Source organism: Sus scrofa, chromosome 11, assembly GCF_000003025.6.
Source record: "Sus scrofa isolate TJ Tabasco breed Duroc chromosome 11, Sscrofa11.1, whole genome shotgun sequence".
Lineage (NCBI taxonomy): Eukaryota > Metazoa > Chordata > Mammalia > Artiodactyla > Suidae > Sus > Sus scrofa.
Genome location: NC_010453.5, coordinates 3391639 through 3418660, shown reverse-complemented (window position 1 = coordinate 3418660; position 27022 = coordinate 3391639). Strand labels below are relative to the sequence as shown.

The 27022-nt window shown below is 46.7% G+C and overlaps 1 protein-coding gene across 16 annotated transcripts in view; it reads right to left on the bottom strand.

Moving 5' to 3' along the window:
• LOC100523747 (phospholipid-transporting ATPase IB) overlaps positions 1–27022 on the bottom strand; it is a 516487-nt gene that overhangs the window by 375221 nt on the left and 114244 nt on the right. For all 16 annotated transcript variants that reach the window (XM_021065485.1, XM_021065478.1, XM_021065484.1 and 13 more), the window contains 9 exons: positions 26800–26911; positions 19943–20108; positions 15120–15247; positions 14268–14345; positions 11420–11508; positions 7356–7400; positions 4141–4216; positions 1827–1932; positions 1404–1486 (listed from right to left, as the gene is read on the bottom strand). In XM_021065485.1, coding sequence (XP_020921144.1) covers positions 1404–1486; positions 1827–1932; positions 4141–4216; positions 7356–7400; positions 11420–11508; positions 14268–14345; positions 15120–15247; positions 19943–20108; positions 26800–26911 — 883 coding nt within the window. The remainder of the gene's footprint in view (positions 1–1403; positions 1487–1826; positions 1933–4140; positions 4217–7355; positions 7401–11419; positions 11509–14267; positions 14346–15119; positions 15248–19942; positions 20109–26799; positions 26912–27022) is intronic.

Genomic DNA, 27022 nt, shown 5'->3' with positions numbered 1-27022 from the left:
AGGGCCACAAGGCAGAGGGACACAGCAGCATCCACAGAACTGAAATCCTGCCGAGAAGGCTCGAGGCTCCGCGAGTTAATGGCAAAGACGAGGTGAGAAGCTTCTAGGAAGGAAACTACATGCAGTCAGCACACTGTCCCAACTTTTAGGGATTGGACACTTCCCTAAGCAAAACTCCCTGTGTGGCTGAAATAAAGTAGAAATAAGCATGATCTGATCTCTCCTCCATTAAAAAAAAAATAATAATAAGGAGTTCTCGTCGTGGCGTAGTGGTTAACGAATCCGACTAGGAACCATGAGGCTGCGGGTTCAGTCCCTGCCCTTGCTCAGTGGGTTAACGATCCGGCGTTGCCGTGAGCTGTGGTGTAGGTTGCAGACGCGGCTCAGATCCCACGTTGCTGTGGCTCTGGCGTAGGCCGGTGGCTACAGCTCCGATTCGACCCCTAGCCTGGGAACCTCCATATGCCGCGGGAGTGGCCCAAGAAATAGCAAAAAAAGACAAAAAAAAAGAAGTTGAGAATGCCAAGAAACGGGCACCGTGTCTTCAGAATGGTATTTTAGAAGCTCTGCACACGGACAGGTGCCACATCAGGAAGAGAATTGCGTTACTTCAGAAGATAGACGTGACCTTCAAATGCAGTCGAGAGATGGAGGGATCTAAGGATGTAGAAAGCCAAAGCTACAGAAATCCACACAGCCTCCCCACATCCAGGGGGGAGAACAGCAGAGGGGTGTGGAGCAGGTGCCGACTGGCCCGTGGGCCCTCATCTAGCAGACGGACCGTGAGCGCGGCCACCTGACTGCTTCATCACAAACACACCTGCGACCCTGGTGCCATCCCGACAGGCCCCCTTTGATCTAATTCCTGACTTGAACTTCTTATCATCAAATTTCTCCCTCTGGCTCCTAGAGAGCGATACTCAGGGGAGAAAAAAAATCATCAAATAAACCCTTGATTTCAGGGTTGGGGGGATCCACATAAATAAAAAAGATCCTAAGTGCCAACCCCCCCCCCCCCGCTCTGGCAGCCGCGGCAGGAGCGGGAGACTGAGGCTTCTGGAGACAGACAGGGGGCCGTGGGTTACTGCCAACAACTACAGCACGAAGGGCCAGCTTCGTAAGCTCTTCACGGCACATCCCTCCACCACACCCGTGCAGGGACCACCACGGGAAGCCCCTTTCAAGGGAGAGAGACGGTGACCACGCAAAAGCAGCACCCCACCCTGAGCTCAGAGAACCACGTGACGTCAACCATTCTCAACAGGTCGAGCTTCTCAGAGGAAACAACAAACCACAACAAACACGCAGCTCTCCTATGTACCCAAGACACACTATTTCAAACATGCAGCCTTCCCCAAAGCCAGTGCCCGACAGTACCGGCCGTGCCCAGGGTTGTCACTTACAGCCTCGATGATGACAGAGTAGGGCGTCCTGGCCGTGAAGACAAAGCCCAGCTTTCGAGCCCCTTTCACCAAAGCAGCTTCGTCTGTTGATAAAGAACCAACTAGGCCGTGACCAGTCTCTGGTAATGACAGGCTCCTGGGTAGCAGGGACTCTTCCCATGAACCAGACCTTCGCTCACTCCAGAGCCTGGCCTTCCGCACAGGCCAGTAAGACAGAGGACCGGGGGGTGCTCACTCTCCCCCCGCCAGGGCCCTGAAAGGCCTCCCCTCCTCCCAAGGGGGGGCCACAGACCTAAGCCTAGTCCCCTGGACACGCCTGGAGCCAGCGTGAGCCGAGGCCCACGCGGAGGCTTTGTGCGGCAGGCTGCGACACCACAGCACAGAGAAGGGGACGGCGGGGGACGTCCCTCCAAGAGGGCTCACCTGGGGAGGAGGCCTGGTAGATGATGCTGTCCCCGTCCCGCTCAGGAACCACGGTGTGGCACACGGCCAGGAGCGTGAGGAACTCCTGGATGCAAGGAGCTGTGGGCTGCAGACGGGAGCAGAGGTAAGACGGCCGTGGGGACACCAGGGACTGACACCCCTCTGAGAGTCAGGTCACCTCCCACTTAAATCCCTGAGATGCCGCCACGCTCCTACAGAATGGAGGCGGGGAAACCTCGCACGGGCTGTGGGTGCCCTGGGGCCCAGCCCGCTCGCTGTGTGGCCCACCTGCACCTGCCACCTGCCTCTCTGTCTGCAGATGTGCAAGCAGAGCTCGTCCTTTCCGCTGCTCCCCGCACCCCCACCTGCTCTCACCTCCGGGGCTTCAGGGCACCAGCGGCTTCCTTGAGAAGCGTGTTATCACCCCGCCTTGGAACACGGGTCTCGTCCACCCCACTGACTAGCTAGCAGGGGTTTGATGTCAACAAGGCCTTAAACTCTGCGAAGTGAATGGGCCTCTTTATCTAACCAGTTTGCTGTTCCGCACTTTAAATGGTCTCCTGCCATCGCCCTGAACGGCTTCCCCTTTGCCACCCCGACCGCCACAGACCATGTCAAGTCAGCCGCCCGCATTACCACCCTCACGCGAGGGGCTCCTTGTGAATACTGGCGTCCTCTCTCAGAGAGCACATGCTCCAGGGCCACGCCTTGCTTCAAGGCCATTGCTTAAAACCGCCCTCCCTCCAGAGAAGGTGCTTCTGAGACACCACCCGCTTTGCTTGCAGGACCTCTTGCCCAGCAGCTGGTTCTACCTCTAAGATCAAAATCTGGCTCAGCAGAAACAAATCTGACTAGCAGCCATGAGGATGCAGGTTCGATCCCTGGCTTTGCTCAGTGAGTTAAGGATCTGGCATTGCCGTGAGCTGTGGGGTAGGTCAAAGACACAGCTCAGATCCCATGTTGCTGTGGCTGTGGTGTAGGCGGGCAGCTGCAGCTCCGACTCGACCCCTAGCCTGGGAACCTCCACACGCTGCAGGCGCGGCCGGAAAAAGACAAAGGAAAGATCAAAATCCATGAAAGGACAGTGTCATCGTGTGTGACCAGGACAGCACAGACGTCAGCAGCATCCTGTGTGCGTTCTGGAGCCACCTCCCCAGCATCACCAGGACGGAGGCAGAATGTCTGCATCCCAGCCCGCGTGCGTGGGGGCCTTCCACACCCACATCTCAGAGCCGGTGCTGGGAAAGTTCGAGCCTCAAGAAAGAGGCACGAACTGAAAACAGAGAAAAGGAGATGTCCCATTGAACATTCAGAGAGAGATAAATACATCTACCTCCTGACAAAACTGGGGAAAGATAAAACTTTCATTTTGCTCAAGTTGACCTAGTTATAAGACTAAAATATTTTTTCAGGAAAAAAAAAAAAGTCCTAGTAGGTCTAACTTGTACTGGTTCAACGGGTTGCTAAATGCTTTGATCGTCGAGTCCTTTGCTAAGTTAGCATTTTCTGCAGTGGCCTTTAGAACCAAACATGAATGTAGATGAACCGGCAGAAAAGCCCAGTTTGTCACAGACAGTCCGACGTCTCACCGTCAAGAACGGAAGAGACCAAGCTTCCGACTCTCATCTCTGCATCTGTTTCCAGGGCAACTCTCGGCCAAGTCAACTTTCTATGCAACGTCCTATCACCTCTCGGGGACAACTCAGGTGCTCAAGGAAACAGACTTCAAAATCTAGCATGTAACAGGATGCTCTAAATGCCCCCAGGTGATTGCAGCTTTGTTTCCGAAATCATCCTAGCCAAAGGACACTGGAATTACTTTTCAAGATCCATGACCTCTCGGATCCACAGCTATGAAGAAACAGTATTACCGAAATCAGACAAAGCAACAGAAATCTGACTGTAGAGACTTCTTCAGGAACGCTCCTTGATCCTGACATGCTACTTTGTAACTTCATCGCGTGCTTGATTCAGCTTCAAATTAAGTTGTGCGAAGTCTTCACCACAAATGGGTCGCCTTCCTTAAGTACTAAGACCATGTAAGTACCAGGGCCACGTAAGCACTAAGACCACATAGGTACTAAGATCACTTAAGTACTAAGACAACATAAATACTAAGACCACATAGGTACTAAGATCACATAGGTACTAAGACCCCGTAAGTACTAAAACCATGTAAGTACTAAGACCACCTAAGTGAGGCCAGATCTCTTCTCCAGGCTCCAAAATAGCAACTTTCAAGACACTACACATGCACATGAAGGAAAGCGCCTCACGAGCTATTCAACGTCCTTGAGGCAAATGGTGGCCTTACATGACGGTCCTCGATGTTCTTCAAGAGCCGGGGGTCGTCAAAGTCACAGGAATCGCTTGGTGGAGGCGGAATCCGGCTGTCAGAGCAAACAAAAGACACTGACTTAGCTTACAAGGTCCTTTAAGGGGGCGCCCAGGGCATTTGGCCGTGGCAGCGGCAGGATATGTCGGTTCCCAGGGGAGTGAGAGCAACAACAGGGGTGTTCGGTGGCAATGCCCTCCTCTGCGGTGCCCTCTGAGGGGACTGGGGCCGCGAGTGGTGCCTGTTCACTGCCCCCTAGTGGTGGCTGTAGAAAACTGACAGGACACTGTAAACCAGCTACAATGGAAAAAATAAAAATCACTTTTAAAAAGTTCCTTCAAGATAACTCTAACCTAATAAGAAGCTGTCTTCAAGAAGAACCACACCTAAAAAGCCTATAGATGCATATTAAAGATTTGAAATATTACGTGTTATTTCAAGCCTCAAGACAGTAAATCTTTAACCTGACGATAAACAAAAGAGAGATGGCCCCTGACTTATCATGTTTTGACTTTGAGATTTTTCAAAATTCCTTTTTTTTTTTTTTTTGTCTTTTGTCTTTTTAGGGCCGCATCTGCTGCATGTAGAGGTTCCCGGGCTAGGGGTCCAATCGGAGCTGTTGCCGCCAGCCTACACCACAGCCACAGCAACGCCAGATCCGAGCAGCCTCCGCGACCCACACCACAGCTCACGGCAACACCGGATCCCTACCCACTGAGCAAGGCCAGGGATCGAACCCGCAACCTCATGGTTCCTAGTCGGATTCACTTCCGCTGCGCCACAATGGGAGCTTCATTTTTCAAGTTTCCAATGGTGCAAAGGTGAGGTGCATTCAGTGGAAACCATTCCTCAAGCTATGGATTTAGGCCCTCACCTGGGCTGGCAGCACGCAGTACCATCCGTTCTTAGGGTGCTGGATGGCGAGCACTGCTCCCTGCCAGCCCTCATCATGAAGGTGAATAAGCCATACACGTACCATCCTGGACCCAGACGACCAGTCTGGTTTTCACTCTCAGTATCGATAAATGACAAGAGATAGTCCACACGCTAGTATGAAACAGACTCCGTGTGAGATGACTTTCCCCACCCGTAAGCTAATCTAAGAGTTCCGGGCACTGGGAGGGCAGGCTTGGCTGAGCTGGGATGTTCGGTACATTGGGTTTATTAAGCGCATTTTGCAAATTATGGTATTTCCAGCTTAGGATGGACAAGTAGAGGAAGACAGCTAAGTTACAAGGAAAGAAAGAGACATAAGGACGAATGCCACGACTTTAGCATTCCAGCGGTCTTGGCATCTACCAGGGAAAATGTGCAAGAGTTCCTGTCCCAAGGCTACAGAATAAGAAGAAGAATGGCACTGAAGCTATGCAGTCATCCATGGTCAGAGGTCACAGGTCAAAAGAAAAGGGGGCAAATAATTACGAGAAAGGAGCCTCGACATGACAGCTAAGTGCCACCACAGTGAAGAGCTGTGAAGGGCTAAGCACACTCGTGAACTACCACTCCTTCCTGAAACCCCTTCTCAGGACAAAGACAAGGGAGTGGACGTCAGTCTGAACTCGGAATAAACACCCGAGTTCAGTACAGCGGAGAAAACAGAAACCCACAGCTTGCAAGGGGGAGCCCCTCAAATGCAAGCCGCTGCCCTCAGGAGAGCCCTGTGAAAGCTGAGGACATGCAGCACGAGGCACCTGTGATATAAGAGAGAGGTGGAAAATAGGACAGGCTTCAGATCCACCTGAGCAAGACTCAGCCTGCAAGAACCCACCCTCTTCCCACACAGCCAGGCACCTGACGCCCTGCACCCAAAAGGAAACGGAAGGTCTGTCCTCTAGAGAACTTAAACCAGAGCAGCCGTGGACCCGGAGGCACTGCGCACACAGGGGGGTAGGAGAGGGCATCCTGCCCAAAGGGGAGTTTTAAGTGAAACCCCATAAACGCTGAAAGACAGCATCAACTACCCTCTGCCCTACTCAGCTCCCATAATAGCTTCAGCCAAATTTACAGCCCTTGACAGGCAACTGGAGAAGTCTTCTTTTGAGAAGGTGCCTGATCATCTCATAAGACCCACACACACGGGCATCCAGGGATACTCTAATTAAACAGTAGGTCCTAGGAGTTCCTGCAGTGGCTCAGCAGGTTAAGAACCCGACATACTATCCACGAGGATGCAGGTTCAATCCTTGGTCTTGCTCAGTGGGTTAAGGATCCCGCGTTGCTGCACGCTATGGCATAGGTTGCAAGTGCAGCTCAGACCTGGTGATGCTGTGGCTGTGGCACAGGCTGTAGGTGCAGCTCCCATTCAACCCCTGGCCTGGGAACTTCCACATGCCATGGGTGCAGCCATAAAAAGAGGGAAAAAATAAAATGAAAATAAAACAGAAACAGTATGTCCTAGCTGATCATCCCACAGGGAAGTGAGGCAGTCATCAACCACACAGTGCCCCTACAGACATGGCTCTACTAATCAGCTTTCTTGGTGTAAAACTCTTAAAACATTAGCAGCCAACATCACCAGCCTTAAAAGAAGTGCAAATCAAAACCACAATGAGATGCCACTTCACACTCACTGGGACAATAATCATATAAAAAAGACAAACAGAAATTAACAAGTGTTATGGGGATGTGGAGAAATTAGGCATTACTGATGGAAAGATCAAATTGTAGAATTTCTATGAAAAATATTTCAGTGGTTCCTCAAAAAGTTAAATACAGAATGACCACATGACCCAGCAGTTCCACTTTTAGGGATAAACCCAAAAGATTTAAAAGCAGAAACTCAGATACCTATATATCCATGTTTGTAGAAGCATCATTTACAATAGCCGAAAGGCAGAAATAACCCAAATGCGGGGGTGTGGGTGTGTGTGTATGGGTGTGTGTGTGTATGTATTATTCAGCCTTTAAAAGCAATGGGATTCTGATACATGCTACAACATGTATGCCACAACGTTGAAGATACTATGATAAGAAGCAGAAAGTGAGTGGAACAAATCAGACCAATACCTGATGAGAGCCATCAAGCACCACTAGACTTGTAAAACCATACTCATGTTCAAATTTTATTCTGGTTCTTTCTTCAAATAACAGATATGACATTTTTCTCCACAAAATGTTCAGGTCCGAAGTGCCCATACAAAACTATTCCCAACCCTTTCCCACTAGAGTATCAAGAACTGCTAAAATCTACTTACCAGAAATCATCTGAGGACGGTTCCCTTGTCAATTCTGGAAAGTGACTGCCAGAGAAAAGGTAATAGCGGAGTCACGAAACTACAGTCAACATCACAGGCATTCACACAGAAAAAGTAATTTCTAGTATAGATCATATATTAGGTCACAGAACAAGTAAAATTAAAAGACTGAAATTATATTAAACTTTTTTCCTACCACAAGGGTATCCAACTAGAAATCAGTGACCAAAAAAACTGTAAAATTCACAAACACATGGAGATAAAACAACATGTGACTGAACAACCCAAGGGTCAATGACGAAATCCAACATGAAATAGAAAAATACCTAGAGACAAACAAAACGAGAAATACAACATAAAAAAATCTCTGAGATGCAGCAAAAGCAGTTCTGAGCAATTTCAAAATAATAAATGCCCATCTCGGAAAACAAAAACAAAACAAACCCTCAAAAACCTCATTTTACACCTCACAGAACTAGGAAAAAAGAACAAACGAAACTCAAAGTTAGAAGGAAAATGAAATAAAGATTAGAGCAGAAAAAAATGAAATAGTGACTCAAAATCAACAGAAAGGAGCAGGGAGACTAAAAGCAGTCTCTTTGAAAAGATAAACCAAGTTGAGAAACCTTTAGCTAGACTCACCAACTAAAGGCAGAGAGAACTCAAAATCAGAAATGGAACAGGAGACGTTACAACTGACAGCACAGAAATGCAAAAGGTCCTAAGAGGCTACTGTGAGCAAATACATGTCAACAAATTTGATCATCTAGGAAAAATAAATTCGTAGAAACATACAACCCGCCAAAACTGAATTATGAAGAAATAGAACATTTGGACAGACCAATTACTAGTAAGAAGACTGAATCAGCAATCAAAAACTACCCCCCAAAACTCCAGGACTAGAAGGCTTCCCCAGTGTATTTTGAATGTATAATAAACACTCAAAGAAGAATTAATACCAATCCTTCTCAAACTCTTCCAAGAACTAGAAGATGTGGGAACACTTCCGAACTCATTACATGAAGCCAGCATTACTGTAATACCAAAACCAGAAAAATCACAACAAGAAAAGAAAACTAGACCAATATCCCTGGATGAATACAGATGTAAAAATCCTCAGAAAAATATTAACAAACCAAATTCAACAAAACATTAAAGGAGTCACACGCAATGATCAAGTGGGATTTATCCCAGGGGTGCAAGATTGGTTGAATATCCACAAATCAACCAACAGGATAACACCACATTAACAAAAGAGAAAATCATACGATCATCTCAATAGATGCGGAAAAAACATTTGACAAAACACAACATTCATATATGATAAAAACTCTCAGCAAAGTGGGTATAGAGGGAACATACCCCCAACATCATAAAGGCCATATATGACAAGCCCACAGCTAACATCAGACTCAACAGTGAAAAGCTGAAAGTACTTCCTCTAATATTGGAAACAAAAAAAGGATGCCCACTCTCATAACTTATTTCAACATAGTACTTGAGGTCCAAGCCAGAGCAATTAGTCAAGGGAAAAAAAGGCACCAAATTGGAAGGGAAAAAGTAAAACTGTCACTATTTACAGATGACATGATTCTATATAACACATTAATTCAGTAAGGTTACAGGATACAAAAATCAATATATATCAATCTGTTGCATTTCTGTACATTCATAAAGAACTATCAGCAAAAAATTAATCCAACAATCCCATTTATAACAGCATAAAAAAGAACAAAATACCTAGGAATAAGTTCAACCAAGGAAGTGAAAGACCTATACACTGAAACCTGTAATACATTAATGAAAGAAATTAAAGATGACGCAAATAAATGGAAAGATATTTCATGCTAATGGATTGGGAAAATTAACAACATTAAAGTGTCCATACTACCCAAAGCCATCTATAGAGTCAATACAATTGCTATCAAAATTCCAATGGCATTTTTCACAGAAATAGAATAATCAATCTTAAAATTTATATGACACCACAAAGGACCCTGAATTTCCATAGAAATCTTGAAAAGTAAGAACACAGCTAGAGACCCTCATGCTTCCTGGTTTCAAACTATATTACAAAGATATGATAATCAAAACAGTATGGTACTGGTATTAAAACAGACATACAGATCAACAGAACAAAACAGAGAACCCAGAAATAAACTCATGCATATATGATCAATTAATGTTTAACAAAGGAACCAAGAATATACAACAGGGAAAGGACACTCTCTTCCATAAATGGTGTTGTGAAAACTGGACAGCCGTGTGCAAAAGAATGAAACTGAAACTGGACTACCACCTTACACTATACACAAAAATTAACTCAAAAGGTATTAGAGACTTGAAGGTAAGAGCTGAAACCATCAAATTCCTAGAGGAAAACAAGTGAACAGATTCTTTGACATGGGTCTCGGTGATGATTTTTTTAGATCTGACACCAAAAGCAAAGCAGAGATACAGAGTGGGACGACACCAAACTAAAGAGCTTCTGAACAGCGAAGGAAACCATCAACGAAATGAAAAGGAAACTTGCCAAATGGGAAAAAATACCTGCAAATTATAAAACTGATAAAGGCTTAATACCCAAAATATAAAGAACTCATATAACTCAAGAGCCAAAAAAAAAAAAGGCAATCCAATTAAAAAATGGGTAGAGGAGGGAGTTCCCTGGTAGCTCAGCAGGTTAAGGATCCAGCACTGTCACTGTTGTGGCATGGGTTTGACCCCTGGAACTTCTGCATGCTGTGGGTGCAGCCAAAAAAAAAAAAATGGGCAGAAGATCTGAACAGACATTTTTCCAAAGAACAAATACCAACGGGTACGTGAAAAGTTGCTCGGCATCATGAATCATCAAGGAAATGTCTATCAAAACCACAGGCAAAACCTCACACCTGTTAGAAAGCTATTCCCAAAAAGTCAAGAAATAAATGTTGACCAGGATTTGGAGAAAAGAGAACTCTTTTGTTCGACTGATGAGAAAGTAAATGGATACAGCTGATATGCAAAACAGTATGGAGGTTCCTCAAAAATTAAAAATAGAACTATTATATGACCTACTAATTCCACTTCTGAGTATCTATCTGAAGAAAATAAAAATACTACCTCTAAAAGACATAACTGCATCCCCATGTCAACCGCAGCATGACTTACAGCCAAGACATGGAAACAAGCTAAGGGTCCATCGAAGAGGGAATGATTAAAGAAAATGTAGTAAATACACACTGGAATACTATTCAGCCATAAAAAAGCATGAGACCTTGTCACTGGAACAACATGGATGGGCTCTGAGGGCCATGCTACATGAAATAAGTCAGAGAGAAAAAGACCAAAAACCACATGATCTCACTTATATGTAGAATCTAAAAACAAAGTTAAAAACAAACAGACAAACAAATAACAGCAACAAAACAAAATAAGGTCACAGATCAAGAGAACAGGTTGGAATAGCCAGAGGCAGGGGTAGAGGGCTGAAATGGGTGAAGGAGGTCAAAGGTACTAACTTCCAGTTATAAAAGAAAAAGGGCCTGGCATGGGGACCATCTGTTACCATACAATGCTGTACCGCATACTGTAAAGGTGCTGAGAGTAAATCTTCAAAGTTCCATCATAGGAAAAAAAATTCTAATTTTGTATAGCGATGAAATGTTAACTAGATTTGCTGTGATGAGAGTTTTGCAATATATACAAATATCAAATCCTTATGTTACACACCTGAAACTAATGTAACTTTTACATGTCAATTCTACCTCAGTTTTTTTCAAAGGACAGGTGTTCAGCTCATAACATGAGTAAGAAGCATATCATAATATATCCGAAATATAAATTTATAGAATCCCTGGGACTTCTCACCAGGTTAATATCTGCAGAAATATACCATGGTTTCACTGCTCTAAATTGGGACCAGTTCAGTTTCAAACACATTTCATAGTAATTACATATCTAAATCCCTTATAAATATCCTTTCATAATCGCCGAAAGTCCAGGTAGTTGACTAAGCAGCTAAAAATAAACTTACTTTGTTGGAAGAATACACATCAAATTTCAATAAGAGAGAAGGCACTTACCCGTAAGTGACCCCAGCAATGCTGCACTTCTTGAAGTTCATGATATTGCATGTAAGAGTTCCAGTTTTGTCAGAAAATAGATATTTCACCTAAATCAAAGGAAAAAAAACACGCACCTAGAAGGCAGTCAGATACAAAGACTAATAAATGAAATCTTGAGTTTTCAAAATCTGTACTAGTTTTCAAAGGAAAAGTTCCTTAGGCAAGCAAACTGTGTTTTATAATGATAGGTTCTATGTAACTACTACACATTAGAAAATTAATATATTTCAATGTTTAAAGCACTGGAAACTCTTTCAGTAACCAATTCTAGAGTCCAGCTGTGTGGCAGGGAGGTGCCGTGGGGTAATAACGGTTAGCACTGCAGACTCTGAGTGCAGTTGTCTAGAAATATATGTACCAAGGAGGCTTCAGAACAGCCCCGGATCCAGTTCAGAGCTGTACGTGAAAGCGCCAAGGCATGTCACTGACACTTGTGTCCAGGATGTCACAACAAGTTCAGACTCTGGCCATCACCCAGTATTTCTTTCGAAGCCACCATCCCCTAGCTGGGCTAAGAAGGCATATCCTGAAATGGCTCAGAGCAAACGTGAAGCTTCTCGTTCACGATCACGGCGAGAGTCCAGGACGGCAGCACGGAACCGCTAGAGTGTGTCCCTTTTCAAGGCACGACGTTCTACGACGCCACACACTCCGCTCTGCTTAAGCAAGCGTGAAAAGAGGAGTTTCTGTGGAGGTCGATCAGCAAACCATTCAGACATGATTACTGAGTGCAAAAGGGAAAAACCCAAATGCCAAGTGCCCCGTGGGTTCTGCTCTTCCGGGCGGATGATGTGAGGGGAGGGGCAAGGACCGGGACCACAGGGAAGCCCGCCCACGTCAGACCACATGGGCTCTGGGAAAGTCACCTCGGCCTTCCTGGGCTCAGTCTGCATGTCTGTGAGATACAGGGTTGGGCTGCAGGACACGGAGCATCGCTCTATGTGCAGCACTCTGGGATTATGTCACGGCTTGGTGAAAGGGGAGTAATTAATTAAAAGAATTGTCTCCGGTAAGAACTCCAGTTTCTCAGTGATTTTCCAGAGAGAAGTCATGATTGCTGCTGGATGCAAGGTGTGTCCCCAAGGATCCCAGAGAACCGTTCTTGGAAAGCCAAGGTCTACTGTTTGTAGAAGAGGGGTTAACGCCATGAATTATGTGTTCTGTACTTTTTCTTACTGATACAAGAAAATACACTGAGAATTACTTTTTTCTCTCTTTTTTGCCTGCATCCATAGCATATGGAAGTTCCCAGGCCAGGGATCGAAGCTGAGCCACACCTGTGACCTACACCACAGCTGCAGTAACACTGGATCCTTAACCCACTGCACCAGGTCAGGGATCTAACCTACACTGCCTCAGAGACAATGCCAGATCCTAACCCACTGTGCCACAGCGGGAACTCCAATGCATTGGTTTTTGGCCACACCCACAGCTGCGAAAGGTCCCAGGCCAGGGATCAAACCCAAGCCACAGCTGTAACCAGAGCCATGGCAGTGGCAACACCAGATCCTTAACCTGCTGAGCCACCAGGGAACTCCTCTGAGAATTATTTTTAAAGCAGTCAAAGGGCCTTCATTAATTCTCCTTAAGAAGTCAAATATTACATAAAAATATGAAACAAGTACACCATGAGTAATACTGCTTTAACTATAAATAAGTTTTTATGCAAGTTTTATATGCAGTAAATCTAGGGGTGTAAAAAGTTCAGTGGAATTGGCCTTTCAATAATTAGTATTTTTTCCTCTTTTTAAAAAAAAACTGAAAGATTGTATCAGAATACTTTTAAATGACAATTTTATAATAAGGAATTAAGACTCTTCTATCATTCCGGCTACTGGTTTTTAACTCATCCTTCGAGTTCACGCTCAAATCTTCTTCCCTGAGCAAACTTCCCATGTTCCCACTTAGGATGAACTACGTCATCCTGGGGCGTGGCTACGTTCTATCCTTCAGTCACTCAGGTCCAGTTCAAGGGCATCTACGAGCTAAGACGGACTGAGGTCTGAGCCAAAATGAGAGGTGACCGAGGACCTTGACGCGGGCACATCCACACCCTTGAAGAGGCTCAAGAGTCCCAGGACGGAAACAGACACTGTCATGACCACAGCTCTTGTTTTCCTGGATTCATGTACGAAGACCGTTAGGGGAACACGCAAGAGAGATGAAGTAACTGGACCAGCACCTGGAGAAGGGTCCGAAGAGGAGGCCAATTTCGTCGGATACATATCGCACTTGCCTCTTGGGGTGGTTGGGAGGTTCGTAGAAGACGTATAAAATGAAATTCGAATTTGCGATTGTGGCGCCTTCAAAGGAAGTGTCCCCACAGTGATTTCAACCTAAGATGAAGATTCAGTGCAAACCCTAACTCTGTAAAGGCAGGAGGGGCCGAAGGGTGATGGTGGAAAAGACACCGGCCCCTTAAATATCCACACACAATCTGGAACACGTGAGAGTTTGTGGACTTCTGTCTTTCCCGTTAGCCCCCACGTATTCCATAGGTTTCCCCCATGTCTGCGTATCCCTGCCGTGTGCTGCTGCTTTATAATAACAAGAGTCCAAAATCATGCCGGAGCATCTTTTTATACCAAATTTGTTGCAGGCGCCTTCTACATAAGATAAATTCATGCCTCCTAAACGAAGTCAAAATCAATTAACATTTGTATTTAATAACACCGCCAAATACTATAGAGCTCTTTAGACATCAAAACCACTGAATTATTCTTGCAAAGTTTCCCTGCAGTTCTTGCAGCAGTGGTCTGCCGCCATGCTCACGTCGCCTCTCCCAAGTTCCCCAAGAAGCTCTCACCTGCCCAAGCTCTTCATTAAGGTTTGACGTCCTGGCCATGGCAGGTGTGTCATTTTCTAGATAATACATATCTGTGTCCTGAGAAAGAGAAGGGGACATTTCAGAAAAACACTGGCCCCCTCATTTAGACTAACATGGACAAGAAGCTAAAAACAGGTAACTCAAGACAAAGATTAATTTTTACTCTGGGGGTGAACATACAGCATCTATTGGGAGAGAAAGTGTGATACAAGGGGGAAATGTGCTATTTATGTACATATAGATTTGGATTCGAGATGACCACTTCCTGACCTAAACCAACTCCTCCTTGGGAGCTCGGCTAATACATTGTTCACAGCATTGCTCTGAAGCTCAGAGAAAACATGCACCTGAAAGCATCCCGTGTCCAAATACGGGCTGCTGAGGTCCAGGGCTTAATGGCCATGGAAGTCTCTGGAAAATCCTACCTCTGCCATAAAATTCAAATTTACTGTCACCCTGAGTTTTGACATATAGTGGACTCGTAAGCAGACACACCTAAGAGCTTTCTTTCAACACTAAGTAGCCTACAGCATCAACAGCTGCAGCCATTTCATCCCCACTCACCTGAGGACAGGTACCTGCTCAGCATTCGCTCCATCATGCCCCTGATGCGCATGAGCGCCCCTGACCTGGCCAACTCACAGACCAGGACGGTGAGACCTAGGTGACTGGTCACCGCTACCACTGGCTCAGGGACACCCCTGCCCATTCTCCCTGGCAGAGTCGTGAATGAATGACCTTCTTCCTTTTCTGGGAGGTCCTGTCCATCACGAAGGTTCTGAGAGGGTAAGAGCCAACAGCGGCTCAGCTTCTAGCCTGTGTGATACTCACCCAGTTGATAAACAGGGCTTGAGTGTACTTCACAACCTCAAGAGTCACCAGCAGGCTGATGGGAATCAGATTGTTGTACAAGATGATGAATGTCAACAGGTTGTATCCAAAATTGTCTGAGCTCGTGTCTGCGGAGGAAAACCAGAGCATCTGTAGATCTTAGCCTCCACTCAGTCTCCTTGGACTTTATTACGCTGGAATTTTTCTGAAAGATGTTCACCAAAAAAGTTGACTGTCTTAAGAATAAACTAGAGATGCAAGTGAAAATAGTTCCTGAGCACCTGCTCTGGGGCATGAACTGTGGATACAAAGATTGATAGGACACAATCCTTCCAAGAAAGAGCTGTTAGGACACAATCCTCTGGAGAAAGAGCTGGCTTCTGAGAGGAGGATGTGGGGAAGGGGAGGGAGCAGAAGGAAGCATCCTCTCGATGTGACCATGCAGCACACGCCGACTAAAGAGAAGCTCACAGGGCACTGCAGAGTCCAGGGCAGAGAGTTTTAATGGGAAAGGCACTGTCACTGAGGACCATCCGGCAGAGAGGCTTTCATCAAGTGCGGGAGGATAGAGAGAGGGCAGCTAACTAAAAAGGATGCAGGAAAGAGAACAGGTGCTTGAGATGTTTGGGAGGAATACCTACCACCTGACGAAGGTACGACTCTATCTGGGACAAGAGTTAGTAATTTTGGGGGGAAGAAGCGTGAACAGGGGAAACAGGTGGAGAGAGGGGGGCAGACAAGAAGCCTTGAGCCTATTTATGGAACATAAGAGATGGAATGTCCTGATGAAACAGGGTCCCTAAAGGATGGAATCCAAAGCAGAGGTACGGTCAGCTTGGACAGGAGAGGGGCAAAAGGTGCAGGGTCTGTGGGTGTTAAAGCACCAAGTTCTGTGAACTGCAGTCAAAGCTCTGACAACGGCAACGCAAATGCAACGTGTGATGGCTTTTAACAGAGCTACTCAGACTTTACCTTAAGAATAACACGACACAAGCATTACGAATGCAACCAAAAAAAGACGAAGAAGATGACAACAAAGAAGGAGAAGACGAAGAAGAAGGCGAAAAAGATGAAGACAAAGAAGATGAAGACAAAGAAACACTCTTCCACTGTAAATCATGTCGCTACTAACTGGATTTTGACATTATCTGAGCAATTTAAATGCCAATCTCCACAAAGCTGCACGCCAACCCAGGGTCAACGCTCTTTATTTACCCATGACATTTTGGAACTAAGTAAGTACACAAATTTATCTCTCTCCACATTTGAAGCTCAACACACAACATGGTTGAAATCCAAATTTTAAGAACCAAAATCAAGGGATGTTGATCCAAGCTACACCTGAAGTCCAGGGAACACTTCCCATCTCTATATGGTACAAATAAGCGTCCTCCTGGGCAGTTGAAAGTGAGTGAGATTTCTACATGAGCTACCTAGAAAAGGAAAAAAAAAAGTTTTCATAACTAAAACATGTTGAAAGACAGGAATCATAATCACCCCAAGAAACTATCCCAAAGTTTTAAAATTCAATTTATTATGAAAAACATCATTACAGTTTATTTATTTTTCTGGAATTGTTGTGTAAGGAGATTGGCCAATCTTCTCTCAAATAAGCAATAACACTGGACAAAAAATTGTCAAAAACAAGCATTTAAAGTGCTTAGAAATGGATCATAGAGCAGACAAAAATTCAAGAATATCTACTCCATCTTACCAAGTGGGAACCCTTGGCATTTAAGGCCAAGTCTGTTTTCCCCTTCTCTCCCCCAGATCCATGTTGCATAAATTCTGTCCCTGGGTGGGACAGGCTGTCAGAACAGGAACAGCCTGAGGAAGCTGACATTAACCTGAAGCAGAGCATAGAAACAACCATGCCCAGGACACTGTCAAAAACAACAGAGATGCCAGCGGCACCTGATCCAGGAAGACAAATATCTCCCAACACTGATGGGGCAAACAAAACAGCAGACTAGCCAGAAATTAAACAGGCAGATCTATGGAGAGAGACGGTCAAAGAAACCTTGCTAAAATTATATCCAACCCTGGTGGACCAGAAGGTCAGGTCCATGTGCAAGACTGCACCTGCTCAGGAGACTCTGGAGAGAGTACCCGGAGCCTCCAGCTCCCGACTCCATGCAAGGCAGACTTCAACTCCCCCAAACAGTGACACACTTCCTAAGCCACACACAGATCAAACAACTTGCTCCTTACCAGCTCAAGGGAGTTAAGGATAAACTCTGACCAACCACGGGCTGACTTCTAAGCCACGCTAACCCCTAAGAACCAAGGATTAAAACAAAAGCAAAGAGAAGAGTGACTGCGAATGAGGAGAGGGTTTCTCTCTTGAGATAATGAAAATATTCTCAAGTTATGGACAGGTGAGGGTTGCAAAAAAACTGTGAGTCTCCTAAAACCCATGATACACTTTGAACTGTACATTTTAAGAGTGAAAAAAAGAAAACCAGTAGTAACATCAGAGGCTGTACATTAACAATCTCCCCAGAATTCAGGCACTTCACTAAACACATAAAGAGTAGCAAAAAAGAAAAAAAAATGCCCCAGGAGGAAGAGGAAATCAGACTCCAGAGTTGCTACAATACAATCAAATGTCCAGTTTCTGATCAAAAAACTTGTGATATATACAAAGAAACGGAAAAAACTGAGCCACAGAAATTCCCTTTGAGGGGCACGCAAAGGAAGGGCCAAACAAAGACTCCAAAGCAGTTATTATGAAAACACTGGAAAAACTAAGGAAAACTGTTTAGAGAATTAAAAAAAAGTATGAGGACAATGACCAGTCGGTTAAAAAATATCAATAAAGAGACTGAAGTTTAAAAAGAACGAACCAGGAGTTTCCATCACGGCTCAGTGGTGAACGAGTCCGACTAGGAACCACGAGGTTGCAGGTTCGATCCCTGGCCTCGCTCAGCGGGCTGAGGAGCCGGTGCTGCGGGTCGCAGACGCAGCTCGGATCGGGTGCTGCTGTGGCTGTGGTGTAGGCTGGCAGCTACCGCTCCGATGAGACCCCTAGCCTGGGAACCTCCATATGCCGCTGGTGCAACCCTAAAAAAGAGAGAAAGACAAACAAAGAAACAAACAAACAAATAAATAGACAGAACCAAATGGCAATTCTAGAATTGAAAAGTACAGTAAGTGAAATGAAAAGATCACTAGTGGGGCTTGACAGCAGATTTGAGCTGACAGAAGAGAGAACAGATGTACTTGAATGTGAATTAATAAAGACTACCCAGTATCAAGAACAGAAAGAAAAAGAGTCAAGAAAAATTAACAGAACCTCCGAGGCCCATATAACACACGAAGTGGACCAGCATATACCTACTACGAGCACAAGATGAGAATGTGCAGAAACAATGTTTGAATCAAGAGCTGACATCTTCCTAAATTGATGAAAACTACTAATGTCCATGTCCAAAAGCTCAACAAACCTCAAACAGAATAAGCGCACGACTACGGAAAACCAAACATGAAGTTGGAAGCAGCAAGAGAGAAAGGACTCGCACCCAAGGCAAGACTCTGTAAGATGAACAGCTGACCGCACTGCTTCCGTGGAGGCCAGAGGGCAATGGGGTGGCAGAGTCCCAGTGCTGAAAAGGAAAGAACGTCAACCAAGAATTCCTGCAAGATTTCTGTATTGGCAAAACTACCCTTCAAAACCAAGGATGAACAGACTTGTGGTTGCCGAGGGGGAGGGGAGGGGGAGGGAGGGGGTGGACTGGGAGTTTGGGGTTAGCAGATGCAGACTGTTGCCTTTGGAGTGGATAAGCAATGAGCTCCTGTGCACAGCACTGGGAACTATGTCAACTCACGTGTGACGGAGCGTGATAACGCGAGAAAAAAGAATGCATACTTGTATGTGTGACTGGGGCACCGAGCTGTGCAGCAGAAAGTTGACAGAACCCTGGAAACCAGCTATGAGAGAAAAAATTAAAATCATGAAAATAAAAAAAAAAAGAAACAAGGATGAAATTAAGACATTCCAAGATAAAAACGGGGGCAACTGTTGCTCTTCGGTCCACCTTACAAGAAATAATAACGGTCATTCTCCAGAATGACAGGAAGGGATGCCAGATACTAATTAAGCACCCAGGGACACAAAGGGCCATCAAGGGACTCAGCTGGGTACTTAAGAAGGACAATATGATTACATTCTCATCCTTTCTCTTGGACTTTTAAAGAAGTGGCCAAAAAGTCATTATCAGATTGCGTTGTCGGACTTCTGTCTGGATGTAACACACATGACAGCACGAAGGAGTGAGGACAGAAGGAAGCAAAGCCGTGACACAAGCTGGTGACCCGAGGCGGAGGAAGAAGCGACGAGGGCCGGCAATAAGCGTAAACGGGTAGGATAAGGCGACACAACTCCATAAACAGAATTCTCTTGGCTCCTTTAAGGGACATAAAATCATGTAAGGCAGTGAGTAGCACCCTGGGTTATTACTAGGTTGATAAGGCTGATACACGACGTACCGCCATAACAACACAAAGCGGGAGAGGACTCGGGTCTACCCTGGAGGGCGCGTTCTGTCTGTTATTGGAACTGAGTTAGGACTCATCTGCAGCAGGTGCTGATGAAGACATACACTGTACCTCCTCAAGCACCCACCAAGAAAGCAGACGTGAACAGGGACGGCATGTAAAACGACCCGCGCACGTGTCCACCCTCGCTTCCCACATGGCTCCTCCTGTCTCAACTCCGGCAAGACTGGCACTTCGGACAAGAGCCAGGGGGCAGAGGAGGGCGGCACGCGCACGCCAGGCTGGGGCGGAGGGGCTGCGCCCCGGCCCCCCGCCCGGCCACTCACCCATCTTCTTGATGTACCAGTTCTTTCCTCCTTGAGACCCGTTCCAGTAGAGGGCGCCCACCGAGCTCACCAAGGCCATGACCAGCAGGATGCCGAACAGCACCAGGATCTGCACGTTGGTGACCTTCTCCACGTTGGATCTCTTGAGAGGCGCTTTGGTGGAGTTCTGCACGAGAGCAGTTACAGTCGGTGAGGGCCACACGACCAACGGGGAGGCCAAGCGGAGGGAGAAAGGAGGCCCGAGGACCCACTTCGACAAATCAAAAGCCTCTTTGTTTGCTTGTTTTGCCAAAGAGCCCGTGAAATTTAAAAGCATGCTGTGCTCCTAGGCAATAGCTACTTTTAAACAAGGAACCCAGAAGACACCCTCTACCACTGTAAAAGGGTACATTTCAACACTACAGCAGCCAACCATCCGTCTGAACAAGTACATTTAGCATAAAATGGGCGACTTCCATGATCTTAGAACACAACAGGTTCTAAGTCATTACAGCCCAGTTTAAAAGAAATTAGGATGGGGCCAATTCAAGAGAAACTTCAAGATTCTACATCACAAAAATCTAGAATCTTCAAAGGAATGACACAGCTCTCTACCTCACACACGAAGAGATTTTTTTGAAGCCCAAAAGCTCAAAATTTGAGGCAAAGAAAAAGACATATACAAACACGTACACGTCAAAAAGGCAAAAGAGCACGGCAGGTGTGAAAATAAATGGATGGAAAAAGAGTTTGTTTGGAAAACGGTGGACAAGAAACAAGCAAGAGAAATCCAGAAAGCTCTAGGGGCCAGAAGACATCTGAACGGAGTCCTAAACCATGGACAGATGTGGACAGGACATTAAAAGCAGAAAGACAGCCTAGCCATCTGTAAATGCTCACAGCCTGCTTTCTCACTGCCAGTGGGAACCCAGCCCAGCTAGAGAAGAAGCCAGTGTGGGGAGCAATTCAGAAAGATTCGTGAAAGCCAGATGCAAGGAAAATCCGGAGCCATGGCCCCTCGGCAGCAGAAAAGCCAACACAACTGTTCACTCGGGACAGTCATTCACCTGAGGTCATTTTTACTAAAAATATTTCTGAAGGCAGTTGTGGCGGCCAGCATAACGCTCCTGCCCAAAGCTGTTCTGGTCCTTGTCCCTGGACGAAGGAATATGTTACTTTCTGCGGCTAAGGGACTCTTCTGGTGCGATTTAAGCTGCCTTGGGGAGATTAACTTGAATTATCCAAATAGGCCCAATTTAATCACACGGTCCTTTAATAATAAAATCACAGGAGGGATCCTTTCCCAGCACGGTAGGGAGGAGATGTGGGGCTGAGATGCTGAAAACAGAGGCAGTGCACCTCGGACCAAGGAATTCGGGGAGCCTCTGGAAGGCTGGAAAGGGCAAGGAAGAGATTTTCCTCTAGAGCTTCCTAGAATGTTCTAGAAAGGAAGGCTGCCCGGCTGACCTCATGATGTGGGTGAGACGCCTATCAGACCTCAGACCAACAGAAGTGTAACCTAAGAGCTTCGTGGTGTTTTAAGCCACTACGTCTGTATCACCGACCACGGCAGCAGCTAACACAGTAACACAGGCGACGACAACCCCATTCCTGGAGGTGGCCAGAGCCCGGACCGGATTGGAAGCCGCAGGTGGAGACGGTGCAGCCCAGCCCTAAGGTCTCTGTCCATGAACCCCGAGCCCCGACCCGCTACAGGCTATACGGAGCCCCAAGATCAGGTGCCCCAAAGGTCTGCAGAACACTGACGGGCCATAAAAACAGGGCTGTGAGCCGAGCCTGAGTCTCCGCTCTGCTTCACTGTCCCCCGTCTGTGTGATCACTCACGGGGCTAGGATGGAGATGCCTCTGAAAATCAGAAAGTCACCATGTGAAAACAACACGGAGATGAAAATGAGAGACAACCCATTCTGACAGTCCACACCACAAGGCCACTGAAACTTATCCAAATTCTACCACCAAGCCCCATAGTGCTACCTCATGGCCATGGCTCTCGGGAGGCAGGGGGCGCGGGGAGGCAGGCACTTGGGATGCTGGTGATTTCGCAGTATCTAAACAAGTATCTAGGAGGTCCTGCCATGGAGCAGCGGAAATGAATCCAACTAGGAACCATGAGGTTTCGGGTTTGATCCCTGGCCTCGCTCAGTGGGTTAAGGATCTGGCATGGCCGTGAGCTGTGGTGTAAGTTGCAGATGTGGCTGGGATCCTGCATGGCTGTGGCTGTGGTGTAGGCCAGCAGCCGTAGCTCCGCTTCGACCCCTAGCCTGGGAATCTCCATATGCCGCTGGTGCGGCCCTAAAAAGCAAAATAAATAAATAAACAAACAAATCATAAATTAAAAATTGTTGCAATTCTCTCTTAAAAAATTTTTTAAATGAAAAAATAATAAAAGTAATAAAACAAACAAGTATCTAAACAGTGCAGCATCTACAGCTATCTGCTGGGCACGGCCACGTTTCCTGCTGCATGGACTCTTCCCGCCCTTCACTGCAGTTCTCCAACTCACTTGCCCCTTATAGGCTTTAAGAAACATTCCTCTGGAACCAAATGGAAATCGATTGGTAAAAGCCAACCTGTCACTCAAACAGCATCTCAAGGCCGACACGGACGGTACCACCTCAGCGTCACAGCAAGAGCCAGAAGACCAGTCTCTAGACTCCCTACCCTGACATTTTATTTTATTTCATTTTTTCTGTCTTTTTCGGGCTGCACTAGCAGCGCATGGAAATTCCCGGGCTAGGGGTCAAATCTGAGCTGCCACTGCCAGCCTAGGTCACAGCCACAGCAACGTGGGATCCAAGCCACATCTGCGACATACACCACAGCACACAGCAAGGCCAGGATCCTGAACCACTGAGCCATGCTGGGAACTCCCCTATCCTAAGCTTCTAAAAACTCAAGATAATCTTATCATTTTTAATAAGCATTCACGGAGGCACAAGCAGGAAAATAATGGACAATAAATGCTATTTCTCTGACTCCATGAGTTTAGTGACTTCTGATCTTTCTTTCCCAGTGGCTGAATCTCAGCCAGTGAACAGGTCAAGACAAGTGATGTTTCAGCCAGCACCAGAGCAACGACCCCAAACTTCAGGCTTCACCCCACCCCCTCGGGGAAGCCAACTCCGACCTACTCCCCCACCCCCTCAGCATTTTGCTTCACAGTGAGAAGCCTCAAAGGCCAAATTCCTACCAGCACTCTAAGTTCTTCCACAAATTCCTTAGAAAAAACTGCTACTTTTGAGTGAGCAAGTTCTCAGCAGAAATAGGCCAAAAAGTCAGATGTCAGAAAAGCGTACATCTGATCTAAACACTTTACATGTTCGATCCCCTTCTAAGAAAGCAGCCGGCAGAGCACTAGGTAACATGGACCCAGGAGCCAGGCTTCCTGGGTTTGCATCCCGGCTCTCTCTCTTCCTGGGTGTGTGACTGTGGTACCTTAGAGAGATTCTGGCCTCAGTGACCTCATCCAGAAAATGGGAACAATGCTGTCTTTCTCACAGAGCCCTTGTGAGGAGTCTGCGAAGTAATTCCTGCAAATTTCTTTGAACAATGCTCAGGGCACTGCTGGCTGTAATTACCGGGATAATGTCTCTTTCCCATTCAATCAACCACAGAAATACGAGACACTGAAACACTTCTCCGTGTAAACTACTCTCCACATGAAACGACAGGACTTTGTAGAAGGCAGCCAGGGGAGGGTTTAAAAAACAAGAGAGGAGAAGAAACCCTAAAGCAAGTGTGTTTCCGCTCTGGGGTCAAGCAGTGCAAGAACAGGGGAAAAATGGTATTTCACAAACAGGACAGCTTCCAGCTATGCACGCTCTATTATATTCCTTTTAAAAGCTCATTATTTCTACTTGTTGTTTTAGCCCTAAAGGCACAGCGAGTCTGGCACAGGTGTTTGTGGGGCTTTCCGTTCTTTTCTACTGGAGCAGGCAACATGTAAGAAGCCCGGCAACGAGGTTTCTCACATGTAGGTGCAAGGAAGGTACCCGGCACACTCAAAGGATGCACCTTGCTCCAGGAAGGGAGGATGGAATTATTTCTAAGTGTCACTTCATTTATTTCTTACACGTTCGCTACAAAGCTGTAACACTAACACATGATCTAGAGAAAGCAGTATTGCACCCTGAAAAAAACACACCCAGGGTACAAGGAGTCTTCCAGAGTGGTTACATCTGTAAAATGCACGGTCTGAAAAATTAGCCTTGGGGCCCTGCTCAAATCTGAGCGCGTGAGTCGTGATCCGTCTACCATTACGGTAAAAGCAGACGTGATTTGTGGGCAGTGGGGCTCCAGGTGTTAGGCAGTGGGGGCGCCGGGCTGGGGAAGTGCAGGGTTAGGCTTGGAGCTGAGCAGCAGAGCCCTGAACTAGCCAGCCACGTGGTCTTTGAATACAGCTCAGAACCGATACACTGTTTCCAATCGTACTGAAGTAGAGTTGATTTACCTATTCATTTCTGCTGGTCACAAAGGGATCCAGTTATACACAGGTATGTCCTTTTTCACATTCTTTTCCATTATGGTGCATCCCTGGGTGTGGAAGAGAGTTCCCTGTGCTATACCTGTTAGAACGGGTTTGGGGTTTTTTTTGTGTGTGTATTTGTTTTTTAATTAAAATCTGGTTGATTTATAATGCTGTGCCCATTTCTACTGCACGGCAAAGTGACTCAGTCATACAAATACATGCATTCTTTTTTTACGTTATCTTCCATCACCGTAGGTCCCAGGAGGTCAAGAGAGTTCCCTGTGCTGTACAGTAGCACAGCAGGACCTTATTGTCTCTCCCTTCTGAATGGGATCATTTGCACCTGCCAACCCCAAGCTCCCCGTCCATCCCCTCCCCTCCTCCTCTCACTGTTTATCCATCGTATGTGTACCAGCCTGCATACTAATCCCACCCAGGGGCTGCCTCTCAGCGCTCACCAACCCCCTCCTCACGCACACAGCAACCATCCTGCCACACCTAGCGCCCACCCTCCAGGACCGCAAGGTCCCTCTGTCCTCACCCAGCTGAGGACGCGCTCTCCCTGGCGTCCCCCAGCAGAGGGCGCTCCACAGAAGCGCCTCCTCGAGAAGATGATAAACGTGGGCTCGGGACCCTGTGACATTACTCCTCTGTATTTTTTCTTTTTTTTGCCTTTTCCAGGGCCACACCTGCAACATATGGAGGTTCCCAGGCTAGGGGTCAAATCGGAGCTGTGGCCGCCGGCCTACACCACAGCCACGGCAACACAGGATCCAAGCCACATCTGCAACCTACACCACAGCAACGCGGGATCCGAGCTGCGTCTGCAACCTACACCACAGCTCACGGCAACACGGGATCCTTAACTCCCTAAGCAAGGCCAGGGATCGAACCCGCAACCTCATGGTTCCTAGTCGGATTCGTTAACCACTGGGCCACGACGGGAACTCCCACATTACTGATCTAATGCCGGCTGAAACACCCAGTTGTCAAATCCAAGCCACTTGGTGACACTGCCTTCCGCCCCTTCCCTGGACAAGGCCACCACCCCTCCCCTCCCCCTCACTCCCTGAAGACTGGAGCCACTCACTGGCTCTGGCAGCCGCCGGCACCTGGCCTTGGTCCCATCCTCCTCCTTCACTCCTCCGCCACCCCTCCTTCAGCTGCGTGCCGCGGGGTTCAGGCCGGGTCTCTCGGCTCCAGACGCCCTCCGCCCCGAAGGTCGCAGCCAGGCCCCTGCACGCTGAGGCCTGTCCCTCAGCTGGTCCAACACCGTCCTCACCCTCAGTCAGTCTCTCAGGGCCCTTCTAAGCCTCCCCTGCCTTCCCCGTCTCCACCGCATTATCCAGCTGGTGCGGGCGCTGGGGCCCCTCGCTTCACCGGTTCTAATAAAGAGCTAACTCTCTCCTCCTCCACTTGACCTCACAGAGGGGCCAACACGATAACATCCCGTCTCCGCTCGACGTGTCAAACACACTTCTTAGAACCTGGTCCACTGAAACCACCAAAGCCTTCCACGTGGACCCCGGCCCTCGGTAATGACACTCAGGACACAGTCGTCTCTGCACCCTGATTCCCCACCACTCCTTAGCCTGCCTGGCCCCCCGGGGGTGAGGCTGGGCCCCTCGCTGCAGCCACACAGCCCGGCACAAGCCGGGGCGCACGTTTAAATCAAGGAATAATGCCCAATATGTGCTGGAGAATTTACACAAATGGGCAGACAGGCCGAAAAGCCCATGCTCACTAGTAGCAACCATTAGCAAAATACGATGTCAAGTGACACCAAAGAAATGACACAGAGGGACACAGATCTATGCCGGATTCCGAAGTCGTCGGGCAAAAATGTCCGCAGAGAAATGTGGGCTATAAATTCACAAACAGTATTTTTTTTTTCAATGCATTGGGAGAAAGAACAAAATCATTTGAGTACATGTCTCTCTTTGGTATGTGACATGAAGAATAAACATGAGTTCAAAAATAACTGACGTTCAACTGTCTAGAATTCCGTTGAGTAGACAATTTCCTATAGAAATCCTAATTAATGGGGTAAAGAGAAGAAGTAAAGACAGAAACAGAGAAGTTAGAACAAACCCCCCCGGAGTCTGAGGATAAGATAGACAAGGACTGACTGTCCCACTAAATCCAGACAACAAAAACTGCTGAAATTTCAGGCAAGAGATAAATACCTGATACAGTAACAGATCCAGGAGAAACTACCTAAGAACCCAAATAAAGGCCGTGTCTTTCCAAATTTAGGTTCACAGATAAAACATGAGCTTCCTACATGCGATATCTGCGTTTTCCACCCTCTACTCTATAAAGACAAGGGGAAAAAAAAAAAAAAAAAAGACTAAAATCAGCATTGTTTTTCAGCACAGAAATGTTTTACCTGCATGAGTTTGGTGTCGTGTCCAGTATAGACAACTATGCCAAAGACCCACTGAGTATTTCTAAGCTGTGTACCTCTTAATAAGATCTGGTCAGGCCCAAGGGCAACAGGGCTAAAAATAAGAAACAACATGGATATTTAATGAGCGGTGGAAAATCAGCATGAGTTTTCCCCCTTAATCATAAACCCACAATACATCCAACGCGTCCTTCAGTCACATCTG